The following is a 17,634-nucleotide window of genomic DNA, read 5'->3' as shown; positions in this document are numbered from 1 at the left end:
GCCAAGATGACCTCGGCACAAGGGGCAAATTCGAGTGTTGGGGAGCTAAACAAACGGGCCAGCAAGCCCGAGCCCCCACCGCTGTGTCCGGCAGCAGAGGAGGGACCACCGGTGGTCTTCCTGCTCCTAGGAAGGCATGGTCAAGACTCTGAGGTTTCCTGGTGGTCCCCAGTAAGAGGGTCGGTCCTTAAGAAGCAGCATGGCAGGGCTGAGAATCAAGACCTCATCCCCAGCACTGGGCAGCTGTCCAACCACAGCACAAGGCACTCAGCCCTTTGGCTCTCGGTTTCCTCTAGGCTAAAATGAGGGTGATGATAGCTGCAGACCAGCCGCATCAAGCTCAGCTAGAAACAACGTACGGACTTCGAAGTGACGTTCTAACGTGACTTCTGTGGGTTGTATTTTATTTATTCTGCTCAACATTTCTCTTCCAGTTCATTCTGGCTTGGGCAGCCCTGAGGAGTGTTGGATGAGAGTTGGGCACCTCTGCTGCAGGGCTTTCAGGAATCACAGCTTCACAGGACCAGAAAGGACCTTGGCAGGCATCACTAGGCAACGTAGCAGGGATGATGGAAAGAGGCCTGACTCTGAAATCAGAGGACCTGGATCGGAACCTTGTCTGATAGGTATGACCTTGAACGTGTCATTTAACTTACATTTTCCTCATCTGCAAATAAATGGATTATATGACAGCAATACCGGGACACCGTCTGGCTCTGACCTAGGAGCGTGGGATCAGGGACTCTATACCCAAAAGGAGGTTCCAGTATAAGGTCCCCCCTGACAAGCTGTTCCCCAGCTTGAAGACCACCATGGAGGAAGAAACTCCTACATCCTCCTTATCCGTGTCCAATTCTAATGGTTAGGTAATTCTGCAAATATGAACACACTAAAGACACTGTAATTACTGTATGAAAACAGAGGGTCAGCCCAATCAGCACTGATCAAAGGAATGGATGCCTCACACTGAGGAGTAACTGAGGGTATCAACAATTATCCCTAGGCAAGAGTTTCCAAAGCCTCTACAGACAGACTTGGTCTTTCTCCTGAACCTCTTTCTTCCCAATGGTCACCGGAAGGGCTTCACTCTAGCTTCAGCAGATCAGCCTTGAACCTTCTCCCCTTGTATAACCAGCCACTCCTTAGATATCCTCTAGGCATCTCCAACCATATGGCCAAAACTAAACTCAGTACCTTCCCCTTAAACCCTCTCCTCTTAATGGCTTTTTAATTAATTAATATATATTTTAGTTTCACGTAGAAACAACTTTTCACAATTGTTTTTGGACTTCTTAGGATTCAGATTTTCTCCCTCCCTCTCTTCCCTTCCTCCCTGAGGTGGTCTGATACAGGTTATACCAGGGCTTTCGTGCAATACATACTTCCATATTCTGTGACAGAAATCACATATACAATAAGAAAAAAAACTCGTGAAGGTGGCATGCTTTGACCTGCACTCAGATGCCAACAGCTTCTTCTTAGGCTGCAGAGAACATTTTTCATCATGGTCCTTTGTGGATATCTTGAGAACTTGCTTTGATTATAATGGTTTAGTCCTTCACAGGATCATTATACATATTTCTGTTACCGTATACAGTGTTTTCCCAGTTTTGCTCATTTCACTTTGCATCAGTTCATATGTCTTTCCAGGCTTTTCTGAACTTGTCCTGTTTGTCATTTCCCTATTATTAAGGGTGCCCCCATGCTGCCAGGCACCTGAGTTCTCAATCACATCCTCATCCTAGACTTCTCACTTTCCCTCCATCTTTACACTCAATCCTTTGCCAAATCTTGGGCATTTTTATCTCCACAGCATCTTTTTTTTTTTAGATTCTTAATAAAAGTTTATTGACTCTCAGTGAATATGTTATATTTTACAAGATCTTGAAAGCAAGGACTGTCTTACATTTGTCTGCATAACCTTGGTACCTAACACAGTCCTTCTTACTCAGAAGATGTCTAATAAATACGTTTTTTTAATTTTATTTGGTCAATTTCAAATATTATTCCTTGATTATAAAAATCATATTCTATTCCTCCCACCCCTCTTGTACCCCACACGCAATTCCCCTGGGTATTACATGTGTCCTTGATCAGAATTCATTTCCATGTTGTTGGTGTTTGCACTAGGATGTTCATTTAGGGTCTACATCCCCAGCCATATCCCCTCCACCCATGTAATCAAGTAGTTGTTTTTCTCCTGTGTTTCGACTCCCACGGTTTTCCCTCTGGGTGTGGATAGTGTTCTTTCTCATAGATCCCTCCAAGTTGTTCAGGATCGCTACATTGCCATTAATGGAGAAGTCCATTACTTTCTATTGTACCACAGTGTATCAGTCTCTGTGCACAATGTTCCCCTGGTTCTGCTCCACTCACTCTGCATCACTTCCTGGAGGTTGTTCCAGTCCCCATGGAATTTCTCCACTTTATTATTCCTTTCAGCACAATAATATTCCATCACCAACATATGCCACAATTTGTTCAGCCATTCCCCAATTGAAGGGCATCCCCTCAATTTCCAATATTTTGCCCACCACAAAGAGCGCAGCTATGAATATTCTTGTACGAGTCTTTTTCCTTATGATCACTTTGGGGTACAAACCAGGCAGTGCTATGGCTGGATCAAAGAGCAGACTGTCTTTTATCACCCTTTGGGCATAGTTCCAAATTGCCCTCCAGAATGGTTGGACCAATTCACAATTCTACCAGCAACGCATTAATGTCCCTACTTTGCCACATCCCCTCCAGCATTCACTACTTTGCTTTGCTGTCATGTTAGCCAATCTGCTAGGTGTGAGGTGATACCTCAAAGTTGTTTTGATTTGCATCTCTCTGATTATAAGAGATGTAGAGCACTTTTTCATGTGCTTATTAATAGTTTTGATTTCTTTGATTGAAAATTGCCTATTCATTATCCTTGCCCGTTTATCAATTGGAGAATGGCTTGATTTTTTGTACAGTTGATTTAGCTCTTTGTAAATTTGAGTAATTAGACCTTTGTCAGAGGTTTTTGTTATGAAGATTGTTTCCCAATTTGTTGCTTTCCTTCTAATTTTAGTTACATTGGTTTTGTTTGTTTGTACAAAAACTTTTTAATTTGAAGTAGTCAAAATTATTGATTTTACATTTTGTGACTCTTTCTAAGTCTTGCTTGGTTTTAAAATCTTTCCCTTCCCAAAGGTCTGACATGCATACTATTCTGTGTTCGCCTAATTTTCTTATAGTTTCCTTCTTTATGTTCAAGTCATTCACCCATTTTGAGTTTATCTTGCTGTAGGGTGTGAGGTGTTGATACAAACCTAATCTTTCCCACACTGTCCTCCAATTTTCCCAGCAGTTTTTATGAAATAGTGGATTTTTGTCCCAAAAGCTGGGATCTTTGGGTTTGTCATAGACTGTCTTGCTGAGGTCACTCACCCCAAGTTCCACAGCATCTTTTGTAGACATTCCCTTTTCCCTAACCACCCTGGGGCAGACCTTCGCCATCTCTCACCTGGACTATGGCACTCACCTTCTGGTGGGTCTCTGCCTCAAATTTCTCTACACTTTAACCTGTTTTCCATCAATCAAACTCCTCTTTCCAAAGTGCAGACATGCCCCTCTCCTACTTGACTAACTCTCTGCTTCCCCCAGTATCCGACATATAGGGAGCCCTTCCACACTACAATTTTTCCCATTATAGTTTCAATATGTCTCAGGTCAGCATAAAAAATTGAATGAGAATCTGGGGGAGGGGGAGTTTTGTTGGAGCTACAAATGACACGTGAAAGCTAGCAGACAACACACAAAAAAAGAAAAAGTTTAGAAACTCAGAAATGCTTAAAATATATGTAGTACTGTATGTATGTGTGTGATAGATATAGTATTGTATAATAGCATTATATTTTATCTTTTAGTAACATAAACATAGACAATTTCTTTTTAAAAGTTAAAATAAGTAAAATATTAAAGATTATAAAAAGAATGTGAAATCCAGCAAATGACGGGCAAAGACTAGAACTGTCGAGATGTCTTAACATTGACCTGCAGACACCATATGGCCAACTATTAACCCAAATTTTACAATAATGTAATGGAAACGTCCCAAAAAAGGAAAAAACAAGTCAGACTTCTTCTCTGGTACAAAGGGGAGGCCAAAACATTTTATGTGCCTTTTCCAGATTGAGGGGGCTCTATGCTGCTTAGGCATCATGGGGGCACTGTACTCCTGAACCCCACAGTGCCGAAGGGCTACCTGGGTGGCATTTAGACTCATCACAAACCTTTCTTCTTTTCCAGTATCCTCACACTTACTCCCTCCACACACTCCGAAATCCAGCTATTATGTTGCCTCCTTGATGTTCCCCGAACATACCACTTCATCCCCCATCTTGTGACTCAAATGTTCTCCCTCCTTGTCTCTGCTTTCTAGCTCTCTTGGTTTCCTTTACAATTCAGCTCAAAGGCCACCCTTGCCAGGCACCTTTCCTGGTTCCCCTGTCTAATGACAGCTTCTCTTCTCAGATATCTCAGATATCTCTTATCTGCTCTCTCTCTTATATGCATATATGTATGTATGTATGTATTGTTGTTTAGTTATTACAGTTGTGTCTAACCCTTTGTGACTCCATTTGGGGTTTTCTTGGCAAAAATTCTGGAGTGGTCTGCCATTTCCTTCTCCAGATCATTTGACAGATGAAGAAACTGAGATGAAAGTGATTCACCCAGAGTCCCACAGCTAATAATTGTCTGAGGCCAGATTTGAACTCAAGATGTGTCTTCCTAACTCTAAGCCCAGTGCTCTAGCGCTGCCCCATCTAGCTACCTCTCCCTCCTTTCTCTCTCTGTCTGTCTCTGTCTGTCTCTCTCCTCTCTCTCCATTTCTATGTCTCTCTGTCTGTCTGTCTCTCTTCTCTCTGTCTCTGCTTCTGTCTGTCTGTCTCCCTTCTTTCTGTCTCTCTCCTCTCTCCATTTCTGTCTCTCTTCTCTCTGTCTCTCTTCTCTGTCTCTGCTTCTGTCTGTCTGTCTCCCTTCTCTCTGTCTCTCTGTCTCTCTCTCTCTCAATCCATATGTGTATACACACATATCTCTGTGTCTACATAGTTTGCAAGTTCTCCCCCATTTGACTGTGATCTCCTTGAGACCAGGAACAGTTTTTGCTTTTCTTTGTATATCTAGAGCTCAGTATAGTCCCTGGCATACAACAAGTGCTTAATGCATGCTTTTTGCTTGATAAGTTCTTTGCACAATCTCCCATAATCACAGAGCTGAAAGGGACCTCAGAGTCCATCTCATCCAACTCATCCCTGCAGAAGCCTGCCCTTGGCAGTGGACCAGTAGCAACCCAAAGTCTGTCTGAAGCCTCCAGTGGGAGGAAATGCATTTCTTTTCAGAGTCAGTCCGTTCTCCTTTAGGACTGCTCTGATTATTAAAAGTGTGTGAAAAGCCCAGATTTGCCCCCTACACCCGTCATCCATTGATCCTAGTTTTGCCTTCTGGGGCCAAGCAGAAGAAGTCTAATGTCTTCTCCTCCAGACCCTCCAAGACTCTCTGTCTTCGCTTCTCTGAGCTCAACATGCCCACTTCCTCCAACTGCTCCCTCTTAAGGCGTGGGCTTCATTGGCTGGAAAATCTGCAAAACTACAAGTGAACCTGACCCCCACCCACACATCTTCAAACAAGGCCATGGCCTAGAAAATACCTGGAAATCAAGGGTGCTTGCCACCTCTCCCCTGTTGACTTTCATCCCTGCTTAGCCAACGCTGATGTTATCTCTGGACTGCCCATGCAGGTAAATAAGGAGTGAATGATTAGCATATTTCCAGAGAAAGCCTGAGCCCTGCGAAGGCCATCATCTTCTCCCTGACTCAATTCTCTTTCCTGCATTATGTCTTCGAGAATCATTGAGGCAAGGGGATAACACTGCTTGGTTCTCCATCCACTGAGCCACCTCGCTGCCCTGATCACTGCAGTTCAAAACAATTGGCTTCCTTTGTTATCCTGCCTATTTTATTGGATGTCTCTAAAAACACTATTCTGAGACGGTTCACATGCCTCACCAGATTAACTGCCAAATGGGTTCATAAACCATAAACACACACACACACACACACACACACACACACACACACACACACACACACACACAACTGCTTTTCAGGATGTTTCCTGGATGCCTCCCAGGTGACTTCCTGCCTCTCCTGATAGAATGGAAGCCACTTGAGAGCAAGAACTTTGACTTCAGAGCCAGAGTTACCCCATGATCTTTACAGCTCCAGAAGATGGGTCTAGGGAGACCAACCAAGCGAAGGGAAGCAATTATCCTCTGTCCTTTCTCTCCCTCTAAAGGACCTCACCACCTCCTTTACCAAGAAAATGGAGGCCATCTGTAGTAAGCTCCCTCTGTTCCCTAAGTCTATACCTCAAACCCTCTCAGTGCCATTTGCCATTCTTTCCTCTTGTACTGTAGTTCTGAAAGGATCCCATCCTCTGGCCAAAGCTAGCCCTGCTGCCTAGGATCCCAACCCATTTCGTTTCCTCAGAGACTTTGCCTTTTCAAGCACTGTCCCTCGCTCTGTTTCTCTCTCTGTCTCCATCAGTCATTCTCCATCTCTCTCTCTCTCTCTTCCTCTCTCCCTCAATGATTCCTTCTCTACTGCCTGCCAATATGATCGGAAATTCCCCACTGTTAGAACAAAATGAAAACCCATCCTTTGCCTCAACTTGTTTCTTGAATTATCTTCCTCAAACTTCTGAAATATTGAAGTCTCATATGCCTCACTGTCTTCCCTTCCTCGCATCGAACCCGCTGTTCAACTCTCCTCTCTGAGATCTGGCTTCCAGCCACACTGCTCTGGAAGAACTGTCCTCTCCATGGCCAGCGCCAACCTTGCTTGTAATCGCGGAATCCTTTTCCTTCTTATTGGCTCCTTCTTATTGACTTCTCTAACACTTCTGGCACTGGTGTCCACCCTACTCTGGGGCGGTCTCACCTTCTAGGGTTTTCCTGACACTGCCCCTTCCAGGTTCCCTTCCAGCATCTCTGGAGGCTCCTCAGTCTTCTTTATTGTTCATCTTCCTGCCCACCTTGTGTGGTGCCTCCCATTGCTCTTTCCTGGGACCTCTTTCCTCTCAAAACTCTATCTCTTGATACTGTTGTCAGCCCCCAACGGTTTGTTTAGAAATAACTATGCAGATAATCAGTGAAATGTATACACGATATTTATGTTTGTATAATTATATCTAAAATATATTTCTATAAATATGTTTATATAATACATATTCATGTAAATATGTGTTTATATAATATATTCCTATAAATATATGTTTATATATGATATAGTCATATAATATATCTTTATCCATTACACATATATTATATATACAAAGCCTTCACTCATTCCCCTCCTCCTAAGCCCAAGACCTGGAGGGACCTCTCTACCTGAACATCCTCTAAGAATCTCAAACTCACCATGTTTAAAACTAAACTCCTCTCCCAGCCGCCCAGCCATTCTCCTAAATGTCCGATTTTTATAAAGGGCTCCACCATTCTTCAGGTGGAAAGTCATTGATCAACCCGATCTCGGATAGCTTTTCCATGGTGATTATGCAGAATTCCCAGCTACTCACTCAATGTCCCATTTAGACCAACTTATTGGTTAGTCCCTATACAGGGATTCTCGGTCCTCCTGAAAGCAGGGATGAGATCATGGAAAAGCAGGGTCTTTTTTCATGTTGTTCCAATATTCCACAACAAACAAATCAATCAATCACTGGAAAAAAGCAATCCATTGACCTCCCAGGGCTCAGGTCCCATTGGGCATCTGAAGGGCAGATATCAGCTGGCAAAAAGATCAACATGCTCTGGCCAAGGCGGGTTCAGGTGTAAGGGAAAGGAGAGAGGGAGAAAGACAAGTAAATGGGTCAGAAAATTCTTGACCCAGAGAGTCACAGAACTGTGAGGGTCATCTAGTCCTACTCAGATGGGAAACTGAGGCCAAAAAAAGTTGAGTGACTTGAGCAAAATCATACAGAGAGTAAGCAGCCAATCCAGGATGAGAATGTAGGTCCTGTGACTCCAGATCCCATATTTGCTGCCCTGTGGTGGAAGGTGTCCTGGGGCCCAAGCTTCCATCCTCTGGATCAGCATCCTCCAGGCTTCTCCCCAACTGGAAAATGAACCTGCCTCATCCACTCAGGTATCTTCTGGCTAGATAATGAGTACAATTTAAATTGAGCCAAGATAGTCTTGGATGACAAGGGCTTAATGAGCTTCCCCATCCAAATGCCAGTTACATTTTAACCTGCGCCTTCTGGTCTTTAACTCTTTAAATAGAGAAGAATATTGGCATTTGGGGCAACTAAACTGATCCCTTGGAAGGAAGGAAGGAAGGAAGGAAGGAAGGAAGGAAGGAAGGAAGGAAGGAAGGAAGGAAGGAAGGAAGGAAGGAAGGAAGGAAGGAAGGAAGGAAGGAAGGAAGGAAGAAAGGAAGGAAGGAAGGAAGGAAGGAAGGAAGGAAGGAAGGAAGGAAGGAAGGAAGGAAGGAAGGAAGGAAGGAAGGAAGGAAGGAAGGAAGGAAGGAAGGAAGGAAGGAAGGAAGGAAGGAAGGAAGGAAGGAAGGAAGGAAGGAAGGAATTTATACATTTTATAGCATATTTAAGGTTTGCAAAAGTAGTTAAGCTTATAGAGACTTCTAAACGACCTCCTGTTCCTTGCAATGGCAAGTCAGAAATCATCTAGTCAAATCCTACCATTTTGAATTTGAGGAACTTGAGGACCAGAGGAGTTGAATCTCTTGCCCAAGGCAACATAGGTAACAAATGATGATGACAAGACTCAGTCCAAGTCCTATGGTGCCAACACCAATCCTTATCCCAATGCCCTAACATGCTGATTTCTTTTCATCCTCACACCTGACTAGGACATAAGAGATGTAAGGATTATTATTCCATTTTACAGAAAAGGAAAATAAGGTCAAAAAAGGGGCATGGATTGCCCAACATCAGAAACCTGAGAAACCTTGGAGTGTCAATTAAAACCTAGGTCATTCCTAGCTCCTCTATCCTACATTGCCAGTACTTTGGGACAGGTGGCCTTCTCTTGAAGTCCCTCAGATCTCACCATCTGGGGAGAGGCTTACCCACTCTACCTACACTGAGCTGGTAACTCCTTCACTTGAAGAGCTGTCCCTGATTCTCCCCCACCAGCTCTTGTCCCCCCTGCCCCTTAAAGTCCTATCCATCAAAAAATTGGAGAGCTTGGCCCCTGGACAGTCATGGATTTTGTTTTCTCTTGGTATATGACATAAATCTTTCTCCTAGACTTGACATGAGAACTTGCTCACTTTGTGTGATTTTGCAAAATGCCTTATGCTTTCCATATTTTTGTATTTCTATAGACTGCAGAATTTAGCATTCCGTTCTGATTCCTCATTTTACAGAATAGAAAACTGAGATTTAAAAAAGGAAAGGAATTGCCTAATTGCCATGGGACAGATTAGAAAATTTCTTTAAGTATTCAGGCTCCAGGCAAGTTGATTGCTCCATCTCCACCATCTAGATCTCTTAGATTGATCATTGACAGTCATTCTTAGTGAGTACCTCAATTTCTCAATCATTTGAAGATCCCTATAAATTCTAAATGTAGGAGTTCCTGATTGAGAACTCCTCTAGTCCAACTCCTACATTTTACAGATAAGGAAATGGCCCAGGGAGACTAAAACACAGAATTTTAGAATTGGAAGGAATCCTAGAGGCCCTCTAGTCTTATCTACCCCTGAGCAAAAATTTGATGTAAATCATCCAGCTTTCAGGGAAAATCCACTTTCCCAAAGTAGTTTGTTCCATTTTTCAACAGCTCCAATTGTTATGAAATTTTCATCATACACCAAGCCTGAATGGTCTTCCTAGTTTTGCCTTCTTTGGTCAAGCAGAATGAGTCTTATCCCTCTTTCCACATGAGAGTCCTGGAATACTTGAAGATAGCCATCATAGCTTGATACAGTCAAACAGGTATTGACTCTGGAGTCAGAAGAGTGTATTCCAATCCTGTCTAAAAATAATAATAGCTAGCATTTATATAATGCTTTAAACACTTTTCAATTATCATCTCATTTTATCCTCAAACAAGGTTGGAAGGCAGGTGCTATTATCATCCCCATTTAATAGATGAGAAAACTGAGATAGACAGAAGTAAAGTCACTTGCTTCAAGTTTCCCAACTAGTGAGTATCTGAGCTAGGATTTGAACATTGGTCTTCTAGTCCAAAGCTCTCTACCCAGGGCCAACTGTGTGACTTGGAGCAAGTCACAGTCTCCCTCATCCTGAGTTTCTTCCTCTGGAAGAGAAAAGAATTAGGCAGGACCCACTAGCTCTAGACTGGTGATCCTATGGCCCCTTGAGCCTGCTTTTCTCCAGACTAAATTTCTCCAGTTCCTTTTCCCTGACCTTCCTCATCCCAGTTATTCTCCTCCAGAAATACTCCAACTTGTCAAGTCCTTTTTGTATCCAATATCGATGATCAGCTATGACCTGGTCCTAATTTTTCATTAAATCATTAAAACTTAATCAGAATTCCATGATTTTTTAAAAACTTGTCCATCGAGAGTCAGCCTCAAAAAGTGTGAAACTCCAATGCTCTGTAGAAACAAGTGTGGGTTTGCAGATTTGTCAAGGTTAGTGTTGGCAAAGCCCAACCATGGACAGGACCAACAGCTTGTTGTGCTTGTTGTACAAACCCATGTTTTATCCACTTTGCACAGAAACTTTATTTGCCATGAATTGAGAACATGTGGAGTTCTTGGAGGCAGTGGGGAAGGGGACCTGGGGGAGAGCAAGGCTTACAGCCCGGGTAAACGTGAAAGTATCATTTACTGACCAGGAGGGGAAAAGTGAAGGAGCAAAGTCTAAACCCACAGGGACTGTTTGCAATCAGCAACAGAGAGAAGTCGCCTCTTTGTGAAAAGTCCAAAACCAACAAGGCAGGCTTCATTTACTTTCTGATGTAATGAAGGATAAGTCCATGGTCAGCATATTGTAGAATCAGGTGGGAGCCTGTCCTGTGGGCTGGTGATCTCCGATGGGGGAACGAGGGAAGGTGGTCCAGGGGATGGTCTGGCCCTGATACGGTTAATGGATCCCTAAGCCCAGCCATCCTGGAGCAAACCACTGCCCCTGCCCGGCACAGAGGAGCCAGGGGCTGCCATGGTTGGACCAGTGAAGGATGGCGATCCTCTTTCTCCTTAGACACTGGAGACTCAACCATTACCAAGACCAACCTTTAGAAGGAGGAAAGAGGTGGGAATTGCTAGAGGAATTCTGTTCTAGCTTCTCCAGGGTCTTGGGGTGCCCTTTAGGGTGGGCTTGGATGCTCCCAGATTCTCCTGTTGCTGTGAATACCCAGAAGGAAGCAGGCATGAATATGAATAGAGAAGAAAGCACTTGAACCTCCTTCCAAACCCTTCCTTTCTTATTATCTGGGAACAGCCAAGCTGGCTCATGTTGGTGGTCTGGCATTCTCACCTTTCAAAGCAGGGGTTCAGCCAACCTCTGAGATCCCTTCAGCCCAAGACTTGCATGCCCTTGTGTGTGCTAGGCAAGTGAGGTGGCCCAATGGAGAGCTCACCGGACCTGGAGACAGGAAAAGCTGAGTTCATATCCTGTCTCAGATGCTTATGAGCTAGGTGACCCTGGCTAAGTCACATAGTCATTCTCTGCCTAGGTTTCACCCTTTGGGTGCTTGTGAGGATTAGAAATTTATAAAGCTTTTTGCAAACCTTAAAATGCTAAATTTTGTGGTTATTGCCATTCAGAAATGTTATTCATGCCCTACCATTTGGGATTTTCTTGGCAAAAAGACTGGACCAGTTTGCCATTTCCTTCTCTAGCTCATTGGACAGATGAGGAAACTGAGGCAAACAGGGTGGAGGGAACTGCCCAGGGTCACATAGCTACTAAGTGACTGAGGCCAGATTTGAACTCAAAGATGAGTCTTTCTGACACCAGTCACTATACCACCTGGCTCCCCAAAAACTGCTCTATAAATGCCAGCAATTATTAGCATTAAAAAAACACCTTACTTTCTGTCTTAATAGCAACTCTAAGACAGAAGGGCAAAGATTAGGCAAACAGAGTTAAGTGGTTTGACCAGGCTCACCCAGCTAGGAAATGTCTGAGGCCAGATTGTTGAACCCGGGTCTTCCTGACTCCAACCTGGAGTTCTATCCACTGTGCTACCTAGCTACCCTTATTAGTATTTTTTCTACCTCTTCCCCATGCCTGGAATGCTTTTGATCCTCCACTCTACTTAGTGACCTCCCTGGCTTCTTTTAAGTCCCAACTAAAATTGCATCTTTTATTGGAAACCTTGTCCACTCCCCCTCCCCTCAATCCCAATGTCTTTCCTCTTTCAGACTAAGCAAGGTCAATGCCTGGGTTTTATTTTATCATTAAAAGAATAGCTAATCATACAAATAAAGAAGGAAAGTAGGTGGCATTTTGGAGAGAGTACTGGACAAAGGCGGTCAAGAAGACCTGAGTTCAAATCTTGCCTCTGAAATGGACTAGCTGGATGACCCTGAGCAAATTTCTTAACCTATTTCCCCATCTGTCAAATGAGTGGGTTGGACTCATCTAGCTCTAAGGTTCCTTCTAGCTCCAAAACTCTAATCCAGTACTAAAGCTATTTTGTCTGCAGAAGACAGGAGCAGCAACTTCCCAAGGGGGCCCCTTCTTTGCTTTTCAAGTTTATGTATTTCCAAAGGCTTCACTGTCTTTTTTTTTTAAGATTTTTACTAATTTGTTGTGTTTTTTTTTCACATAGCCAAAGATTCTCCCAGTATCCCTTTCTATTCCTCAGATTATTTTTTTAAGAAAGAAGAAGGGAAAAAGAAGAAAAATTGGCATAACTGATCAGTATAAGAGAAAGTCTGAGGATAGGTGCAGTGTACATACAACACTTGAGAATCTCCCATTTCTGGGTTTTCCCATCTATCTTTTTCCTGAGCTGTGTTTGTTTGTTTTTTTGTTTTTTTGTTTTGTTTTGTTTTGTTTTTTAAATCTTTACCTTCAGTCTTAAAAACAATCCCTTGTAAAGCAGAAGAGTGATAAGGACTAAGCAATTGGGTTTAAGTGACTTGCCCAAGGTCACACAGCTAAGAAGTGTCCAAAGTCACTAGAATGTTCTTGATAATTTTGCAGCATGAACTTTGATTTTTTTTGTTATTGTTGATTGTTATTTCCATTTCCATAGTTGTAATCAGTGTATACATTGCTTTCTGGGCTCTGCTGGCTTGACTACATTATTTCAAGTAGATCTTTCCACAAATTCTTACAGAAAAGTAATAGTCTATTATATCCTTGTGCCACAATTTGTTTAGCCAGTCTCTTTTGCAAGCTGACCAGCAGACTGTGAAGCTGATGGTTGCTTCTGACTAGGTGTAGCAGCTTAGGCAAAATGATGAATGGGACACAGCTTTCATATTCAACCTGCAGCACAGGTTTCACAAGAAAAACTGCTCTGCCTGGTCTGAGGCTTGGCTTTATTTTATACCCTCATGGTCACACATCTACTTGGCACACAGTTTCATTCTCAACATGCTTTCCAAAAATTATTCATTTTACATTTTATAATTTTTTTTAACTTTTCTTGGTCTTAAAATCTTTCCTTTCCCAAAGATCTAACAAGTATACTATTCTGTGTTCACTTAATTTACTTATACTTTCCTTCTTTATATTCAAGTCATTCACCCATTCTGAGTTTATCTTGGTGTAGGGTGTGAGAGGTTGATCTAAACATAATCTCTCCCATACTGTTTTCCAATTTTCCCAGAAGTTTTTGTCAAATAGTGGATTTTTGTCCCAAAAGCTGGAATCTTTGGGTTGATCACAGACTATCTTGCTAAGGTAACTTATCCCAAGTCTATTCCACTGATCCTCCTTTCTGTCTCTTAGTCAGTACCATATTGTTTTGATGAACACTGCTTTATAGTATAGTTTGAGATCTGGTACTTCTAGGCCACCTTCCCTCACATTTTTTTTCATTATTTCCCTGGATATTCTTGATTTTTTGTTCTTCCAAATGAACTTTGTTGTAGATTTTTTCTAATTCTGTAAAAAAGTTTTTTGGTAGTTCAATGGGTATGACACTAAATAAGTAAATTAATTCAGGTAGGATTGTCATTTTTATTATGTTAGCTCATTCTACACATGAGCAATTAGTGTTTTTCCAATTATTTAAATCTAGTTTTAATTGTGTGGAAAGTGTTTTGCAATGGTGTTCAAATAGTTTGTCTTGGCAGATAGATTCCTAAGTATTTTATATTGTCTGGAGTGATTTTAAATGGAATTTCACCTTCTAACTCTTGCTGCTGAGATGTGTTTGGAAATATATAGAAATACTGATGATTTATGTATATTTATTTTGTAACCTTCAATTTTGCTAAAGTTGTTGATTATTTCCACTAACTTTTTAGTTGGTTCTCTAGGATTCTTTACATAGACGATCACAACATCTGCAAAGAGTGATAACTTGGTCTCCTCGTTACCTATTTTAATACCTTCGATTTCTTTTTCTTCTCTAATTGCTACTGCTAGTATTTCTAATTCAATATTAAATATTAGAGGTGATAATGGGCATCCTTGTTTCACTCCTAATCTTATTGGGAATGCTTCTAATTTATCCCCATTGAAGATTATACTTGCTGATGGTTTTAGATATATATATTGTTTATTATTCCTAGGAAAGGCCCTTCTATTCCTTTACTTTCTAGTGTTTTCAATAGGAATGAATGTTATATTTTGTCAAAGGTTTTTTTTCTGCATCTTTTGAGATAGTCATGTGATTGTTGTTGGTTTACTTATTGATATGGTCAATTATGTGGATGGTTTTCCTAATATTGAACCATCCTTGCATTCCTGGTATAAATCCCACCTGATCATAATGAATAACCCTCATGATCACTTGCTGGAGTCTTTTTGCTAGTATTCTTTTTAAGATTTTTGCATCTATGTTCATTAAGGAAATTGGTCTATAGTTTTGTTTCTCTGTTTTTGACCTGCCTGGCTTTGGAATCAGTTCCATATTTTTGTCATAAAAGGAATTTGGTAGAACTCCTTCTTTGCTTATTATGTCAAATACTTTATATAATATTGGGAATAGTTGTTCTTTGAACGTTTGATAGAATTCACTTGTGAATCCAACAGGCCCTGGGGATTTTTTCTTAGGGAGTTCTTTGATGACTTGTTCAATTTCTTTTTCTGATATGGGGTTATTTAAGTTATTTCTTCTTCTATTAATCAAAGCAATTTATATTTTTGTAAATATTCATCCATATCACCTAGATTGCCATATTTGTTGCCATATAATTGGGCAAACTAGTTTTTAATGATTGCCTTAATTTCCTCTTCATTAGAGGTGAGGTCTCCCTTTTCATCTACAATACTGTTAATTTGGTTTTCTTCTTTCCTTTTTTTGATTAGATTGACCAATACTTTGTTTATTTTATTTGTTTTTTTTTCCAAGATGCCAGCTTCTAGTCTTATTTATCTATTCAATAATTCTTTCACTTTTGATTTTATTAATTTCTCCTTTAATTTTTAGGATCTCTAATTTAGTTTCTATCTGGGGATTTTTAATTTGTTCCCTTTCAAGTTTTTTTTTTAATTTGCATGCCCAATTTCTTGACCTCTGCCCTCTTTAATTTGTTAATATATGAACTCAAGGATATAAATTTCCCGAGTACTACTTTGGCTTCATCCCATAGATTTTGAAAGGATGTCTCATCATTGTCATTTTCTTCAATGAAATTATTGTTTCTATGATTTGTTCTTTAACTAAACACTTTTGGAGAACCATATTATTTAATTTCCAATTAATTTTTGTTTTGGCTCTCCATGTACCCATACTAATTATTATTTTTATTGCATTATGATCTGAAAAGGTTGCATTCATTATTTCTGCTTTTTTGCACTTATTTGCTATGCTTTTATGCCCTAGTACATGGTCAATCTTTATGAATGTACCATGCACTGCTAAAAAGGTGTATTCCTTTTTGTCCCTATATATTTTTCTCCACATATCTATTAACTCTAGTTTTTCCAAGATTTCATTCATGTCACTTACCTCTTTCTTATTTTTTGGTTTGATTTATCTAGATTTGATTGAGGAAGGGTCAGGTCTCCCACTAGTATAGTTTTACTATCTATTTCCTCCTTCAACTCCACTAGTTTCTCCTTTAGAAATTTGGATGCTATACCATTTGATACATACATATTGATTACTGATATTTCCTCATTGCCTATACTGCCTTTTATCAGGATGTAATTGCCCTCCCTATCTCTTTTAATCAGACCTATTTTTACTTTGGCTTTGTCAGATATCATGATTGAGATTCCTGCCTTCTTTTTCTCAGTTAAGGCCCAATATATTTTGCTCCAGTCTTTGATCCTTACCCTGTGGGTGTCTACCTGCATCATGTGTGTTTCTTGTAGACAGCATATGGTAGGATTTTGGTTTCTAATACACTCTCCTATTTGCTTTTGTTTTATAAATGAGTTCATTCCATTCATGTTCAGAGTTATGATTGCCACTTGTGTATTCCCCAACATTAATATATTGTCTCCTAGTTCTGCTTTTTCTTCTTTTACTATATCCTTTTAAACTAGTGGTTTGCTTTTAATCAGTCCCCCCTAATTCCCACCATTACTATAATTCCCTTTCTGTCCCCTCCCTTTTTGTTCCCTTCTTTTTTTAGGGTCTATTAAGTTCCCTCCCCCTCTGTTTCCCTCCCTTTTTGTACTCCATGCCCCATCTCCCCACCCCCTTTGTTTTTCCCTTTTCACTTTCCATGTAGGGTAAGATAGAATCCAATGCCCCAATGAATCTAGATGCTCTTCCCTCTCAGAATTGATTTCTCTCAGACTAAGGTTTAAGTATTACCTATTAGCACTCTCTTCTTCTACTACTTATAATAGTATTCTTCCCCTCCCCTTCCCATGCACCTCTTTGTGTGATGTAGATTATCCTATTTATCTTATTCCTTCAAGTTTCTCTTGGTGCCATCTTCTATTCCCCCCTTCATTTTTCTTTTTTTGTTGTTTTGCTTATCATCTTAGACCACTTATTACCCCAATCTCTATTTATGAATGATTCTTCTTATTACTCTAGTAGTGAATATAATGTTTGAGATTACATAAACAATTTGATCTTATCAAAGTCCTTAAAGAAGAAAATTTAAATTTAAAAAAATTTCCCCTTTCCTCTCTCTTTCTTATTTACCTTTTCATGTTTCTCTTAATTTTTGTGTTTGGATATCAAACTTTCTGCTTAGTTTGGGTCTTTTCTTTACAAATACTTGGAAATCTTCTATTTTGTTGAATGCCTAAACTTTTCCCTGGAAGTATATAGTCAGTTTTAAGGGGTGGGTGATCCTTGATTGAAGACCCAATTCTCTTACCTTTCCAAATATATTCCAAGCCTTGTGGTCCTTTGGTGTGGAAGCTGCCAAATCTTGTGTAATCCTGATTGGTGCTCCTTGATAACTGAATTGTCTCTTTTTGGCTTCTTGTAAAATTTTCTCCTTAGCTTGGAAGCTCTTGAATTTGGCTATTACATTCCTGGGGGCTGTCTTTGGAGGATTTGGTGTAGAGGGTATTCTA

General features: G+C 40.7%; 1 protein-coding gene across 1 annotated transcript in view; it reads left to right on the top strand.

Moving 5' to 3' along the window:
- The first annotated feature begins 6 nt into the window (after nucleotides 1-6).
- The window catches only part of LOC103093240 (anosmin-1-like), a 69,881-nt gene continuing 52,253 nt past the window's right edge, over nucleotides 7-17,634 (top strand). The window contains exons 1-5 of the mRNA XM_056808477.1: nucleotides 7-171; nucleotides 726-861; nucleotides 5,466-5,588; nucleotides 5,736-5,770; nucleotides 8,061-8,177. Coding sequence (XP_056664455.1) covers nucleotides 7-171; nucleotides 726-861; nucleotides 5,466-5,588; nucleotides 5,736-5,770; nucleotides 8,061-8,177 — 576 coding nt within the window. The remainder of the gene's footprint in view (nucleotides 172-725; nucleotides 862-5,465; nucleotides 5,589-5,735; nucleotides 5,771-8,060; nucleotides 8,178-17,634) is intronic.

The sequence above is a fragment of the Monodelphis domestica genome, chromosome 8 (assembly GCF_027887165.1).
Source record: "Monodelphis domestica isolate mMonDom1 chromosome 8, mMonDom1.pri, whole genome shotgun sequence".
In the NCBI taxonomy this organism is placed as follows: domain Eukaryota; kingdom Metazoa; phylum Chordata; class Mammalia; order Didelphimorphia; family Didelphidae; genus Monodelphis; species Monodelphis domestica.
Note: the sequence above shows the minus strand (reverse complement) of the source record. Positions and strands in the feature narration are given on the sequence as shown.